The 16,847-nt window shown below is 37.7% G+C and overlaps 1 protein-coding gene across 2 annotated transcripts in view; it reads left to right on the top strand.

Moving 5' to 3' along the window:
- slc6a9 (solute carrier family 6 member 9) overlaps positions 1–16,847 on the top strand; it is a 78,659-nt gene that overhangs the window by 35,852 nt on the left and 25,960 nt on the right. The window contains exon 1 of one of the 2 annotated variants that reach the window (XM_012961580.3): positions 6,618–6,959. The exons of the other annotated variant lie outside the window; for it this stretch is intronic. Coding sequence (XP_012817034.1) covers positions 6,945–6,959 — 15 coding nt within the window. The 5' untranslated portion in view covers positions 6,618–6,944. Of the gene's footprint in view, positions 1–6,617; positions 6,960–16,847 lie in introns of those variants that run through there. 2 annotated transcript variants of the gene reach the window in all.

The following is a 16,847-nucleotide window of genomic DNA, read 5'->3' on the forward strand; positions in this document are numbered from 1 at the left end:
AGACTCTTACTTCTTACTCATAAACTTGTGACATAAACTTGTGTCAGTAGGTGCACTAGGACAAATTCTTCTTGAGGACCAAGGCAGCTATGTGAAGCGCAAAGAGCATGTTTGGACACAAGTACCATAAACTTCTGACTTCCTTAAAAACTACCTCAGCCAATGAATGCATCCTGATGTCCTTGTGCAACCGTTAAATTTCTGTAGAATTCTTATTTTTCACAACATTCTTAAGAAGAGACTCTTACTTCTTACTCATAAACTTGTGACTTCCTTAAAAAACTACCTCAGTCAACGAATGCATCCAGATGTCCTTGTGCAACCATAAAATTTCTGTAGAATTCTTATTTTCCCCAATTAATTTGTTCTCAAGTAGAGATTTTTGTTTCCACACAGAAAAAAATGCCAATGCAAGAAATTTAAATCTCTGTTTATGTGCATTTAGCAAGCACACAAACCACATGAAATAAAATGGTATAATGTTCTAACCTTTTAGTTTACTTAAGATTATGAGGTTGTACCTTAAATCATTACATAATTTTGCACATTGTAAATATACAATTAAACATAAAAACCGTATTAACTTGCCATTTTCCAGAGAATGCTAAGTAATGCAGACTGAATCTCTGAAGCTCTGTCAAGGTGCATCTGTGAGGAAATATTTACAGTGGTAGCTAGAAGCAATATTTTTAGAAGCAATATAGGACTTCGGCTTGTACAAAAAAAGAGAACATGTCAAAGTCTTGTGTAGCTCATATTACAAAGTTGGCCAACTGCATTTAATTGTGCATTTCAATCAGGGTGCACTGTTTACTGAATAATAATTTTGGACTTTAGTCTAAGGCTGATGCCACACGTGGCGTTTTTACGCTGCGTATTTTCTAATTCTCTCAGCGGCTGAAAAATGCCTGATATCATCATCCATAGAAATAGCTTGAAAAGACGCGCAGCAAACCACACAAAGCGGAAATACGCTAGAAAACGCCTAAGCACGGATTTTTCAAGCGTTGGCTGAAATACGCCAGTACTTGCAAAGCAAGCTATTCCTATGGATACGCAAAGGCAGCTGCCAGACCTAGCGGAAATACGCTGCGTTTTTTGCTATTTCGCACTATTAGCACCATGGCAACGGGATTTGCTTACGTCACCAGTGCTAGGCTGAAAAACGCCATGTGTGGCTTGTGCAGCGTTTTTAGGCTGAGAAAAAACGCCGCGTAAAAACGCCACGTGTGGCATCAGCCTAAAGCCTTATGGGCCTAGTTATGAACACAGTTGGTCCCATGTAATCCATCAGAATCCAATCAAAAGTGGCAAACCACCAGTTTATATCTGCTTAAGAAATTGGAATCTGTTGCTAAATATCTGAGGCGGGCATGGCCATATTCCACTGATAAATTACTATTCCCAATAACAAAATAAAATAGACAGGGTAATTACTTGTTAACCAGAATAGTTGTAGGTACATTTATTTATAGCTTTCTGCAGGCTTTATTATGTCTCATAAAATAATAATATTTTTTATCTTAAAAACTTGCAGATATATTTCAGGACACTTTATTAAAAACTGTCTTTCCTTACCATTGCCTTAAATCAAGATGTCAGACGTTGCCAAGAGAACTAGCCAAACTACTCGATATGGATATCACTTATTCTCAGATTTTACTCATAGTCTAAAAATAATTTGCTACAGGAAGAATTTTACAAAATGGATCACCATGTGAGTTTGCAGGTACTGGTGAATTTATGCCCAAAAAAAGGAAGAATTATATACTGTTTTTATTTTTCAAAGCAAGAACATGAACCAGTTGAGTTTCCACTCTTTAGTAAATTAAATTAAGACGTTATATATATAATATATATCTCAACAATACCTCTCCTATTGTTTGCGTCAAGTTGCCACTTGTTTATCATTGTCATCTTTATTAAGGTTTTCTTTGCATATAAAAAGAGAAACGGTGGCTGTAAGCAGAGTTAAAATCTTTGCCTGTATGTATGCAGTTTCCTTAGTGAATGCAGATCTTCCTTTTAGGAGGGGGGCAGCTGTGTAATTGGGTAAATAATGCATGCAGAGGGACAAGGAGAGAGAAGCAGCTGCATTCCTCTAACGAGACTTAATTAAAGGACACACCAAGCTGAGTTTGTATATTTTGATGTCCCTAGTTTTCCTTTTGCCATTTAACCCCTTTCTGTTATTGGTAATGTAGCAGGTTCCAGTAAATTCCAATGGATCTTTAAATTCCCCTACTCACTGCTTATTCAGAAGTAGAAATAAGCACAAAAGGCTTACGTTATTGAGGGATTTTCATAGTGTGCCTTTTCATCAAGTGTTTAAAAGGTACAGTAAAACCAGCTGAATTCAATACACCAAAAAGCAACATTTTGCTGACAGACATTTTCAGCTCTGCATATAAAATTTGCCAAGGCCCTCTTTAGCATATAACTTCAACTATGCAATATATGTTATACATGATACTGTATGTGGTGTGCAGCGGCGCAGTCATTGTGCTACTGTTCCGGGAATATGCATGAAACCCTGAGTTATAAAACCTCTATTTAAAAATTGTGTTTTTTGGGGGGGGGTTGGAAAGAGACATAGCTATTGTGTGGCCAGAGCTGTAACTGAGATCTGTAACAGCCATGTACCTCTAAAGCTCAGTTGTAGGTGCCAGACAGAGAATAGTACTAGCCCTACTCTTGATGGATTACTGCCTGTAGAGAAAAGCTTAAAAAAAGATACAATGCTATACATAGGATATTTATGTTCTTGAAATTATTATCACATTATTAATGTCTGCCGTTGCACCATATTTGGTAGGTTGTTTACTGATTACTATTAATATCCATGTTGAACTAGGAAAGCTATTCTTCTATGATACAGTTCAATGTGGGGCATTTCCCAGCAATGGCAACTCTGCGTGCAACATAAATTCTACTGCAGCTGGCAGTAGAATGCTTCTAGAACTATAAACAGTATCTAATCTTTTAGACAGTAAGCTGTTTTGGACAGGGCTCTCTTTACCTCTTATACTGGTTGCTTTGTACTTTAATATGTATGTTCAATGTATTACACACAGCGCTGCCGAATATATTGGCTTTATAAATACATATAATAATGATGTTAATAATCTGCAGCCAAAATTCCTTGTTTGACATATATATGTTAACCATCTGCCTGTCAACACATCTCAGTCTGGAGCTGGTCCACTCTTGTGTTTTTTGCCAGTGATATGTAAACTTATATGCACCATGTGCAATGCCATGCATTGCTAGTAGAAAAATCTATGTCCTTGGAGATGTAGAAATGTGTTCTCTAAAGTGATATATTGTGCTTCGCATTTGACTGTCTAACAGAAGTTTGGTTTTGGCGGATGCCAGAAGAACTTATACCTGCCTCATTGTGTAAGGCTTTGCTCTTACAAATTATGGATCCCTTTTCCTATGCTTACCATCCATCCCCATTCCCTGGGGATCACCCAGGATTTTGGTCCCCGTGGAGAAATAACGCCATGGAGCATCCATAATCATAATCAGGATCCGAAATGAATTTTTTTACAGACAGGGGGCGCAGGAGAGAACAATCAAGCTGTGCAGAGAACTGATATAGTAGTTTGAATAATAATTTATTATTATTAATAATTTTGTGGATCGCTGCAGCAACCCCCCCCCCCCCCGTGCAATTGTGCAAGTGTTCTAGCTTGCACTATTGTGACTAATCTATTGCCAGTAAAATACAAAAATGCCTTTCCTTCTTCTTTAACTCTTGTCTTGCCTTATTTAGATAAGATATTTTAGATAGGCCGCCCCCATTTGTGCGCCCCCTGCCGCACATTTGCGAACACCCCCCCCCCATCCCCTGCCCCCATGCGGGAATTTAAATTCACATACGGAGCAGTGGGGAGAGGTCTCCATTGCTCTGTATGGGAGCAAAATTTCAGTGCAGCGGGGTGGCATGCCACCCCTAAATTTGTGCTGCCCTAGGCCTGGGCCTTTATGGCCTCGCCACACATCCAGGCCTGGTCTTAATCCTGCCATGAGTTCTGGGGGAATTTCACTTTAAAAATCTGGTCACCTTACCTTTGCCACTACCTTTAGTCTTCATTAACCCCAGACATGCCAATAAGATCACATCAGAAATGGCCAATGAGCACTCCATTAACTCCAGACATGCAGGTAAGATCATTGCAGAATGGACAATTAATATATTAACCCCAGACATGAGAGTAAGATCAATGCAGAAAATAAACTATAAGCTTAAAATTACCAGGCATGCCTGTAAGATCAATGCAAAATATAAACTATGTGCATATTACCCCCAGACATGCCGGTGCAAGCACTACATAGATGGTTGAGCTCTCTTTTTAAACCCAAGACATGCCAATAAGATCACTGCTGAATTGGATGAGCACTCTATTAACAGCAGACATGCCAGTAAGATCACTACAGTAAATATATTGAAAAGCATTAAAATTTGAAGCATTATATTGAAAGAATTCACTCACCCACACTTCCACAAGCAGAATATCACAAATGTTTTTTCTTTCCAGTGCTGCTATTCTGCTTACCTTACTCCTCCTCCTGCATATCTTAAGAAAATGAAAGATGGCCATGCACAGTGTATTACAGGACCAAACATTTCATGACCCGTCCTCCAGTGTTTGAACAAAACCTTAAGCTTTTTTTCCCCCAAAAAAACATGTTTTTTTCATAATAAGATCTTGAAGGACTTAAATTACCAAAAGATATTTACTTGTGTATAGGTATCAGCTCAAATGTGCAGGTAGTGGTTATGGGCATAAAGGGATCCTCGGAATTATCATTTTCTTTCAGTATATTATACAAACAATTCCAAAAGTTGCCTAAATCTAAAAACAGGAATCAAAAGGCTCCTGTGTCCTTGTTCTGTTTCTAACTTACACCATGCAGATATGGCCGGGTTAACTAAGTCACTATTTGACCCCTGCATTTGAGAGGTGCCTCCAAGCAGTGGGATGATAATAATATATTTCTATTAAACTTCAATGACTACAAAAGCCAAGGTTGAGGGAAGGGGTCACTGCAGGATTTCCCATGCCTGATGGTTGAATAACTCCACAAACTCTTAACTTGGACGCAATAATTATGTGCATTACTGACAAATTCTTAAAAGCCAAGGGATAAGAAGAAGACCTCCTATCCACAAGAAGGTCATGATCTGTGCAACTAATCATACCAACCTTGTCACATTGTAAGGAGACCCACCCATAAACATTAATACATATGCAGTATCGTAGAGAAAATATTTTATTCCTTTTTAACACAAGATGAAGGTAATTTAATGGTGTGGGTTAGGATTTTTGCCCACACCCAGGTAGCAAGAAAATGCAAGAATTTAATAACATTTTGCAAAATTGCATTTTGTTCCCCCGAAAAGGCTTTAGTTCACAAGCATTAAAAGGGATTTATACTTAATACACTCATTGGATTAGTGAAAAGTTCATTAGCTCTTGTGGTGGCTGACTATGCCATGTGGCACATGCATTTAAATAGAAATCCATCCCATCACCTCTTAACCAGTCCCAACCAATAAAAAACATATAAAGTACACAAACCCCTTTTGAAAATATTTCTGCTTTGAATATATCACTTTCAAAAGTGGTTAATAAGTTATGTCCTTTGCTGTTATTTGTAATTACTTTAATTTAAAAATGGTCATGCTTTCAGAATATCAGGGTTTCATTATTAAATAAATGCTTTATTAACTGCAGTTTTTCACTACCATAGAAGTTTTTAAAATGTATGTATCATTCAAGAACATGAAAGGCTTTTAAAGCCCATTTGATGATGTTTTTAAAATTACTTTTTAAGAAATAAAGCCAAGTAGAGGTTCATTAGATAATTGATTCCTTTGTTTAAAGCTGTTTTTGTAGCATGATGGGAAAAGGGAACAGATCTATAAATTAACTATAAATTTGAAGCTAAATCTAATGCAAATGCATAATGTGGTCCTGTTGGGGGGAGAGAAAGAAAAAGAAAAAGAGAGAGAGAGGTAGAGACAGAAAGTTACAGTGATCAGTACAAGGATGCACTGAGTGCTTTGCCTTTGTCTCAATGCCTCTTTGTGCCAGGCTCCCGGGGAGACTGTATGGATGTCCTCTGGAATTGTTTCAATCTCTTCTGACTTATTGTGGGTTTCACTGGGCCACTTATTCATGTAAGTGGGATGGGAAATGAGCTAGGGGTCCTCTTGTTTGTTACTGTCTCCAATGTACATTTTTAAGAGATAGATGGCAAGGTTTGGGTGGCATGATGCATAAAAAGCATGCAGCACTGCTCCTATTTTAAAAATGTTTCACGTGCAGAATGTTCATTTCCTTCTTTTTTTTCTCTTTTGGCGTTAAATGTTTTGTACTCTTCCAAATTAGTTGAGATATGTGAAAGGGAAAGGTCAGAAGTTCCCCTCCTTTTGTGAAGGCATAAAAGTGGGGAGGCTGTGAGTTTCTGTGGCATTCATAGTGGTGGTTATTGAATAGAATGGAGAGAAAAAGTGGGGGTGAGGGTGTAGATGGGGAAGAGAAAGTTCTGAATAAAAGTCTTTCCCCTCCTCTGCATATTTATGCATGTGCCAAACACTTCTTAATAAGTTTTGCACACTTTGAAAGCTTGTCATTCCCTAAAAAGGCTGGCAGATAAACGATGTGTGTGTGTTTTTCTAAAAACATACACTTCCGCAGCCGTGTATTGTGTTTCTGTGGATTTATGTCGAGAACCAGTAGTTTTTCTCCCCTCTTTCTTTCCACCCTCATTTGTCCCTGAAATACTATGTGTCTTGATCTCACATCTAAGGGGCCAGTTTAGCACTGAGACACTTACAAACCACACCTGACGGGGACAGCTCCTGAGATTTTCCTGGAATTATCTAGCCAAAACGATATTGGCTGCCCAGATTCACTGCTGTGGAAGTCGGAATGGGACTGTGTGTGGTAGGTGAATTGTTTCCTCTTTATTTCTGCTTTTTTGTTGATATTTTGGCCCTTTTTGCCTCAGCTTACTTTACCTCCGCTTACTTTACCTCCATAATTCCCTGGCTACAAGGTAAAATTCAAGCTTTTGTAATTTTACTCAAGTTTGTGAATCTTGTGAAAATTAATGGAAACAAAGAAGAACTGTGACTTGGCTTGTGTCATATTTTAAGCTTTCAAGACTAAATTTTGAAACATTTACTTCTATAAGCTGTCAGTTGCTTGCAGAAAATAAAGAAAAACTATGCAGGGATATTGGAAAAAAAAATGGCATGAACTGATTAGAACTGCAAACATAAGACAAAAGAATACAGTTTTTTTTCCTAAAAACAAAATAATAATTCATACGTAGGGTTTATGTATTCAGGGGATGCTTGTAGTGTGACAGGGAATTTGTTATTGTTAAGGCCTGGCCCCCAAGTATCATGGGAATATCAGTAGCCTACCCATCAGAACCAATTTTAAAACTACAATATTCTGTGGCAAATGGTCTAGATTAGGGGTCCCCAAACTGAGTGGATGTTGGAGCAGTGGGAGCTCAGTCCAAATATCAGTTTAGAGAGAATTCCTGTTTCCTATTTTCTCTTCTAGATAACCTGAAAGCCTAGCTTGAAGTTTAGTTAGGGTGAGATTTGGGGTGAAAACACATTTTCGGTCCTGGTTATTCTTGGAAGTGCGCTCCAAACCTTTCTACCTGTGAGCCACATTCAAATGTAAAAAGAGTTAGGGAGCAACTGAAATATGAAAAATGTTCCTGTTGGTGCCAAATAAGGACTATGATTGGTTATTTGGTGGCATGTGTGTGAAGTTACAGCCTACAGGAGGCTCTATTGCAGTGCAATTTTTTATGCAACTAAAAATTGCCTCTAAGCCAGGAATCTAAAAATAAGCACGAGCTTTAAGGCCACTTGGACCAACATCCAAGGGGTTGGTGAGCAACTTGTTGTCTCAAATCACTGGTTGGGGATCACTGGCAGGGCTGGAACTAGGGGTAGGCAGAAGATGCACCTGCCTAGGGCACAACAGTGAGGGGGCACTAGGCAGGTACCTCTTTTGCCTACCCCTAGTACTGGATCTCCTACCCCCACCACTCATTTCATGGTGCTCCCTTCCTCCTTGATGTCTGCATGCCTTGCGCACCATGCTCCTCCCCCTCCACAATGTCCCCATGCATGCGCGTGTTTGTGCATGCACCAGGGGGGAGCATGGGGGCTTGGCCTGCCCCTGATCACTGGTCTAGAGTATAATGTTTCTAATACTTTGGGCCTCATCAAACTAGTAAAAATGAATAATACTGCTGTGCATATTACTTTAAATATTTTGCTAGTCATGAAATATGAGCTCTTGGATAAGAATCTTCATGAGTAAATACTAAATCAAGTGAAATGTCAAAATGACAAATAGCTTAAAAGGTATTTTAGCAGTGCAGGCTCTCGTTGCTTGATCCAGTAATGTGCAACAATGTCATTGTTTTAAAAATCCCCCATAGTGAAAGGTCCTCAACACAATTCCTATGCCTATTGAGCAGCATGATCAAAACACGGCAAGCGTTTACTTTACAGCAGTGAATCTAACAAAAACTATCCAGCATACAGTATATTGAGGAACTAAATTTTCTATTCTATTTTCAGACCTATACTGACACAAGTAGGCAAATAATGTTGTATTACACAGCAGTCCAGTGGAAGGCCTGTGAGATGGATGTGGCCCTCAAAAAAATATTTAAAGAAAAACACTTTGCCACAGGGGTATCAGTATTTTTAAATCATTTGGGACTCTGATAACAGAGTAAATCAATAGGATATTTTATCGGATAATCCATTATTCAGAAAGCTCCAACCTACAGCAGTTCTTTTTCCATGCTCCATGTTAAGCAAAGACTTCTTATATTAAAAGCTTCAGGATAAAAACATCCATATATATATATATATATATATATTACTACATATTGTGTTATTGGCCCACTACAGTGTGTGGCTTGATAGCACTGTTTCAGAATAAAATTGTCATTACACTTTCTTCAATATAGTAGTTTGCAGCATTTTTTTCGGGGGCGAGGCAGTGTTTTTCTCAAAGGTCATTAGCTGTCAGTGGCTTATGGAAATATAGTTTGCAGAATATTTTTTTTATTTAAGATACATCTGAAAGATATTTATGTCTTTAATAAAAGGCAAAAAGAATTTTAAAACCTATGTTAATGAGGTCATGATTGTACAGATATATGTACATACCAAAATACCCTCTACATTAAAAATGCTCCAGTCACCAGACAGAAGACTGTTTAGGAGTTTACAGTAGGCAGATAGAGTATAAAATGGTGACAGTAGGCTTAGAATTACATGAAAAAAAGAGAAATGTGTTTTTAGCTTTTTGAGTTGAAATGGTAGCTTGTAATGTGGTTATTTCAGGCTGAATGAACCTGAAAAAAGGAATCCATCTTTGTCCTCCTGTCAGTTCTTTAGTCCTTTCCTTCCTTTCTCTTTCTTTAGCCGTAAATATCTTTATTTAGGTGGTTATGGCAACTCTAAGTATCTATAAGTGGACCAATGTTGCAAAACAAAAAAAAAAAAAAACGACCGCTATGTGGCCATTGTTTTACTAGTAAAGAAAAAGTAGCATTATTCCTTCAGCCTCCCTGCAAATAAACATACAACAAATTTTATGCTACTTATATTAAAACTTGTTTTTCTTTTCTACATGTCATGAGGTGTGTGTGTGTGAAGACTCTGACCTTTAACAATGGACACATTTAGGCAATCCTAGTTCAGTTTTAAGTTTAATTCCATGTCAGTTTCTTGTAAGCTTTGGCAGCTTTTCTTCATATGCATCGGCCAGCACATCTTAGCTGACCATTCAAGAGTTGACATTCAGGAGACAATTTGGCCACACACTGGAATGCACAAATTATCCCATGAGAGGGCTAGTCATTTAGATCTATATACAGCTATGCAGCCCTATACTGGTCTAGGTTGCCTGGTGTGTACATGCATGTCATGTGCACCTTATACACATACTACTGTTTATTCTGGTCTTGATTTATGTCTGCAAGTAGAATTTATGGTTCCCTTTTTAGTGCTTTACAGTAGCAAACAATTGCATAGATGTGACATTGATTAGGGTTTTCCTGCTTAACCAATTATTATAGTTACAACTGTGGATAGAAATATCATATTAGACTCAAACCTGGCCTGAAGGATCCACGGTACTTCTAATGTACATAATGTTCATTTTGCATTTAGTTTGTGTATACCTTTAATAAAAGTTTCTTGAATGCCCATTGTATAATTGGCAATCAACTCAACAAGCTTGAAATCCCTTGCTTATCTTATCTCACCTTATGGATCGCAGGCAAAGAAAGCAAGACCTCCCTAGAGGATATGAAACAAATTCCTGTTTTAGGTTTTGCAGTTATACACAATAGAGTGCTCAGACCTGTACTGTAGTATTTGCTATGGAGACATAAATAACTAGGAACACATAAGTAGCTGTAGCACATTCTTTATATTTGTATATGGTAGCTTAACCCCTCTGATGCCAAAGATGCAAGATGCAGTAACAGAAAAGATAGTTTGAGACTTATTAATATGGTAATGTCAGGGCAGTGATGGACACTTAAATATGTTTGAATCATAGCTATAGTTCCGGGCCATATTATCTTTTAAATTTATATACAGTATATATATATATATATATATATATATATATATAATCATATAAAGTGATGTAACCATTAACTCTGGATTCATTTAGGCAACACAAGATTTATTCTTTTAATATACAGTACTCTGCTCATCTGGTGACCATGTGTTTTGTTTATGTACTAATAACTATGTTGAAAGGTATCTTACATTGCAGATGACTCTTTTCCACTTACAGTTGTAATATCAGCAGACCCAATAAATGCCCAGCAATCTAAGTCATATTTAGTGTCTTTCCATAAGCAGCAAGGTGTCTGTGTACTGATACAAAGTAAGCCTTATTTACTGTGTAGCAGTTACAGTGCCACCTTTAGTAAGGCATGATGCCTTGGGATGGGTAACTACATTTTTCCCTATATTTCTGTACCTTTAAAAGGTGTTTTGAATGTTATATTGCTGCAAAGAAGTGCTGAAGTTGCTTATGCATGATTTAGTTGACCAATAAATAATTGCATAAATGTTTTCAATGACAACTTATCATATATTTGTGACTGCAGTTTACATTGTCTACAAATATGTAATGAATGGATATTGCAGAGTTACTTGAAATTATGTTTTCTTTTATTAGGCAAAAACATTTTTTTGGGATTGGCATGTGATGGACCCTGAGAAAAGCTTTATTGAACAGTGCCCTCTTTACATATTGTGTTAATTGCTGTGGGACACTGGTAGACAAAAAAGGTCTGAATTCTGTAATTTGTTATATTGTTCTGCTGTGAAATACGGAAAACTGTTATTCGGAGAGAAAGTGCTAAAACATTTGGGGATATACATGAAATCTCTTCATCTGAAGTGGTGTAGAGTGCCTATTTATTAGGCATAGTGTCTATAAAAAGATAGTGAGCTATGCAGAAGCACCACATCCACTAGTCTAGTAGAAATTGTTTATTCACTATTCAGTCCTCTAGAACAGAGATGGGAAGCCCTCTTTGGGTTTCTTTTGAGGTAAGCATTTTATAGAACTAAATTTCTTGGAATTTTACTAATGCTTACTTAGAATAAAACATTGATATTGCCTAAATGATATGCACTATGAGGCTGACCGATTCAAGGTCTTCTATCACAAAAAAAGGGATTTCACTGCACCAACATTTAAAATTACAACTTGGCAGCACAAAAGCCTTGGGAAAGGAATTAACCAATTTGCTCTGATTAGTTGAACGCCACATTCTTTCTGTTAGCGTTGCTATGGGTTACACTAGTTTTTCAATTGTTTTTCCAGTATCTATATACACCATTTTTTTGCGCTTTGATTAATATGCGCCTAAAAATCTTATGCAAGTGAAAAGAGATTTGGGGAGTTCAGCACTGGTGAACTGTGCTGAAGGTGATGTATACTCTTAATTAATATGCTTTAATATATATGTATACAAGACCAATTAAGGACAAAATAATGTTTAAGTTATTTTTTGGCAGACTGAAGGTATGGAGATCCAAATTATGCAAAGATCCATTATCCAGAAAACCCCAGGTCCAAAGCATTCTGGATAACAGGTCCTATACCTGTATTCTTTACTGTCCTGTTGTGTGTTGTTTTCATCATTATTTCCATTCTTTCTCTTCTGTGCACCTTTTTGTTTCTGCGCTTTTTTTTCTTTATGTCTGGCTTCTCTCATTTCCTTCATACTCTTCACTCCCCTTCTTTTGCCTCCTTTTTTCTTTCTCAAAGGAAGTAGGAAACTGCATTGATACTGGAAAGATGGCCAACTGTTTAGGTCAAAAGGAGGGCCCCCTTTGGTCTTTGGTCTCATGATCTAGTACAACCCAGCTCCATTGCCCTATCTCTTACTGTTGGTCCTAGAAAGACATCTGCACAATGCATCTATGCAAGTACACTGGGAGCCAGAAACTAAGATTTTGTTGGGCCCAAGGTTGCTAAAGTATGTCCATATACTTTTAATAGGAATTCTATTTTAATAGGAAAGCAAGCTGAAAAAACACTGAGAATCATTCAAGTTCAACATTTCCAAATCCTACCCAGCAGGAATGCTGACAAGTAGAATAAATTCCATCATGACTCTAAACTAATGTACGTCCCTTTTCATACAGTAATACTAAATAAAGAGTATATAAGATAAGCAGCCATTCTTGTATATGTCAATGAACTACTCACTGTCATGTTTCTTTTTATATAAAAGAGGAATGGGGAGCCAGAAGTTGTAAATAGAAGAAATTGAAGAGCATAAGATAAATAATAGGACATAAATCTCTCTTCTCTCATGTTACCTGAAAGGCAATAATCAGTGTTCCCCTTTTTCTTTCAACATCCTCCTTGCACAATGTTCCTATTTCATCATCTTGCACTTTTATGGGAAGGGGCAAATCAGGTTTATGTTGGACTCACAAGTTCATCTGTATGAAATGTCCCCTTTGTGGTTTTTTTTTTTTTTTTGTTTGGTCTGCGTGTGTGTTTTTTATGCTACAGCGGAAGAGCACTCCCAATACACACACCCACAAGGTTGAGCAGTGAGTTCCCAAACGTAAATCAGAGTAGTTGAGACAATCTTTCCTTGCTCCCCAGAAAGCCTGTATTGATGATGTGCTTCATTTATTTAAGACAAGGCAACAAAAGCCGAAGGGCATGTGAGGACCCCTAGCAAATCAAGCTTTTGTTGACAGAGATCACCAATTACCATATAAAAAAGAAAAAAATTGGAGACATCCTGGAGACAATGTGATGAGACTTTTTCTTTCGACATGGTTGGAGCCTCCTTGAATAATACAAAATGGACATGTTTTCTGCACTTTATCTCAGCAAGAGAACCTATAACTTTTTTCTCATTTCAAGTGGCTATACTAAAGTAGAAAATACTAATCAATAAAAGAGAAAAAAAACATGTCTAAGTTTTAAAGTGCTTAAACAGTTCTTTACCATTTGCTCATTAACTATTTTGCTACAAGAATACTTAAATATGCTGTTGATTGAGAAAGTTTGAATTGTATTTTAAACTACATATTCTTATGCAGAGACATTGCATTGAAAAAAATCTCTGTTACATTACAAGCAGTCCAATAATTCAGTAAATATGAGGCTTTTCTTATATGACACACACATGTCTCTTGTATTTATGCAGATTAGCAGCATTTACTTACCTAAGAGCTGTGACACTTGGAGCTCAAAACACCAGGATTTTCCATAATTTACATTCCATTGGCTACAGTGAGAAGCTCTATATGTAGTACTTTCCATAGCTCTCCAAAATCAGTTAAATTCATAACTATTACTTTTGCAGTCAAAAGGAAGAAATTTATGGCAATCCCCCAAATTTTAACCAAAGTTTCCCAAAAGTAATGTTATACTGGGTGAACTGGCAAAACCAGACAGATCAGATTTACCCAAAATGGGCGGTGATACTGCTTTGAACTAACAGAAGCTAGTAGTGAAATGTACTTGTGATCATCTCAAGATAATTTTCCTCAGTGCTATTTTTGTATTGTCTCAGATGATCATCCAGCTGATTATAAATATAAACTCTATGAGTTTGAGGTTAACTTTCACATATAATGGTGCAAAATTAGTTGCTATGAACCTTACCATACATCATTACTGACATCATGGTCGGACTGGGCCCAGACCCAATCCCTGTCGGCGCTCCTACCAGCCGTCGGTGCCCCTCCCCTGAATCGTTTCACTTACACACACTCCTTGTTAGGGGGGCACAGGGGACACGCCCAGCAGGGGCACCCCCCAGTCCGACCCTGACTGACATTCATAAATCTCCCTCTGGTGGCCCTTTCATTTAATACATTTGAATCAGTAGTACCCTGCCATTTTTTAAGATGATTGAAAATTAACGGACATTTAAATCCCACATTTTGCAACCATGTATATAAGTTAGGCACATCTCCCTCACCCACACCGCATCATTTATACAGCATATATCTCCTCTGTTCCCTAGCCCCATCACAATTTCCTAGAACAAATTGCAGCTTTCACCCAGTGACCATTTTCCCTTTAAAGAGGACCTGTCACCTAGACATAAAAAGCTGTATAATAAAAGTCATTTTCAAATTAAACCTAAAACCCAAATTCATTTTTATATTTACACATCCAAACCCATTATAAAGTCAATTAAAAATCCCAGCTGTCAATCATATATTGCTTGCCCCTCCTCTATGCCTTAGGCATAGAGGCGGGGCAGACAAAAAAGAATTTAGCTTTCCATTCGGCACTGCTTAGATGTCACTGCACATCTCACTTTTCCCCTCCCTCCTCATCATCTAATTGTGTAGCCAGTGCATGGGCATGGGTATCTGGTCCCCCATTTTGGCACATAAACAAGATTTTGGCATGATGCAAAGTTTGGCTTTGTAACAGTGTCCACAAAATGGTGCCAGCCTGCTTGCTTTGCTTGAGTAATTCCAAGATGGAAGGAAACAAGATTTATATTATTTATATAGAGTAAGTAAAGTTTATTTTGCTCAACTAACAATATAGAAAATAATTTGGAGTTATTTCTTAGGGGGACAGGTCCCCTTTAACATCATCTGCAAATAGCATGTGTGTGCTGTTAAGTTCATGCAATAAAGAATGCAGACTTACACAGGCAGAATTAACTTTGATAAAAAAAAGTCCTGCTTGAACTGAGCACTGTAATGGTTAACCTGAGCTTGGGAGAGGAGGTTAGAAGAAAAAAAGATGTGTCTCCAGCAGAGTGCACACCTTCATTGGCTGCTACACTAGAGGGTGCATTTAGTAACCTGAGTTGAGAAGAACTGAGCATGCTCAGTAGCCAACAGCCCAAGCAAATTCCTAAGGAAGAGGGGGCCAAATGAGTTAAAGGAGGAGAAGGAATCCTAAGTGATTAAGAGCATGCTACCACCTTACTGTAAACATTTTAACAGCTGGAGTGGCAGGTATTTAAAGATTTCAAAGAGGCTGTTCACTGATTACATTTTTTTGTGGGGGGGGGGGTTACATGTCCTTTAAAATTGGGTGATTTCCTTTGCCATTAAAAAGCATATATGAAGTTTATTTACCAGATGAGAAGGGTATATACATGAAAGATTACATACAAGCTTTTTACTCCTACCAGAATTACAAGAAGTATACAGATATACATTATGTCCACTAGCAGAGTAGTACCCCACTGTGTAAAGTTTATTCAGCTAAATTGCTATAAGTTTTATAGTTTGTAGACAAGCCAAAACACATTGCTTTTAGATCTGCCTGCAAATAAAGTTTGATATCACTTTTGTTTGTTTTCTACAGTATACTTCCTGTTGTGCTTTGTTATTTAGAGACTCATGTCCACAGTGTGTTATAATGATCCTGTATGTATGGGATTCCTATGAACGTACATCACTGGTTAATGAAGCTACACGCTTCTCTATATTATCCCCTGTGCTGATGGGTCCAGCCGCTTGTTTTTTATTTGCATTGTGCTGATTCGTTGACAGATGCTAGGGAGCCAGCTGCACAGCGATACCTAGATATTCCGTACTACAGCAAGGGGCGCAGTACATCAGTGGAAATCCTTATATTATTACTGACATGATATTCCTATATTAGCTTGGTGTATTTTGTTGTTAACCTAAATTAAATCTCTGGAAATCTGATTGTGTTTGTGTTATAAGACAAAAATTAGTTGTTGCTTACTGACCTTGCACAGTTTCTTTAGGTAAGCAAACAGATTCGAGAAAATTGTTACACTGATGTATTTGTGATGTGCTTAACTGTCCCTAAAAAGGGCTGCTTAGCACCTTTGTCAGAAAATGTTTTCTGTTTTTGCATGTGTTTTGAGAGTATAAAAAATTTAACAAATGTTTGAGGTTTTGTCTGTATTAATCCCATGGTTATAAGCCTCTTCAAAAAGAAGATTTCCCAATACATATTTCCCAAAGTATTTTCCTATGAAGTAACTGTACAGCACTCAGCATTTCCCAAACTTGATCCCTTTGTAAGCAAGCACTATAGACATGCTATGATGAGTGAAAAGGTGGCCAAGGAGTTAATGCGGACTGATTTTCTGAGCGGATTAGCTATCAGCAGATTGCTTTGTCTGGCAGATATGCAGAGGAATGCACAGGAATAACTAGCTGTCACATCTTGGTCGCTTGCATCAGTAATTAAATGACACGGTTAGGCGAACACAGACTTCTGATGCCAGCACCCCACAGACCTTAGCAAAATCACTAACGACATCTCGCC

This window comes from Xenopus tropicalis, chromosome 4 (assembly GCF_000004195.4).
Source record: "Xenopus tropicalis strain Nigerian chromosome 4, UCB_Xtro_10.0, whole genome shotgun sequence".
NCBI classification, from domain to species: Eukaryota; Metazoa; Chordata; class Amphibia; order Anura; family Pipidae; genus Xenopus; species Xenopus tropicalis.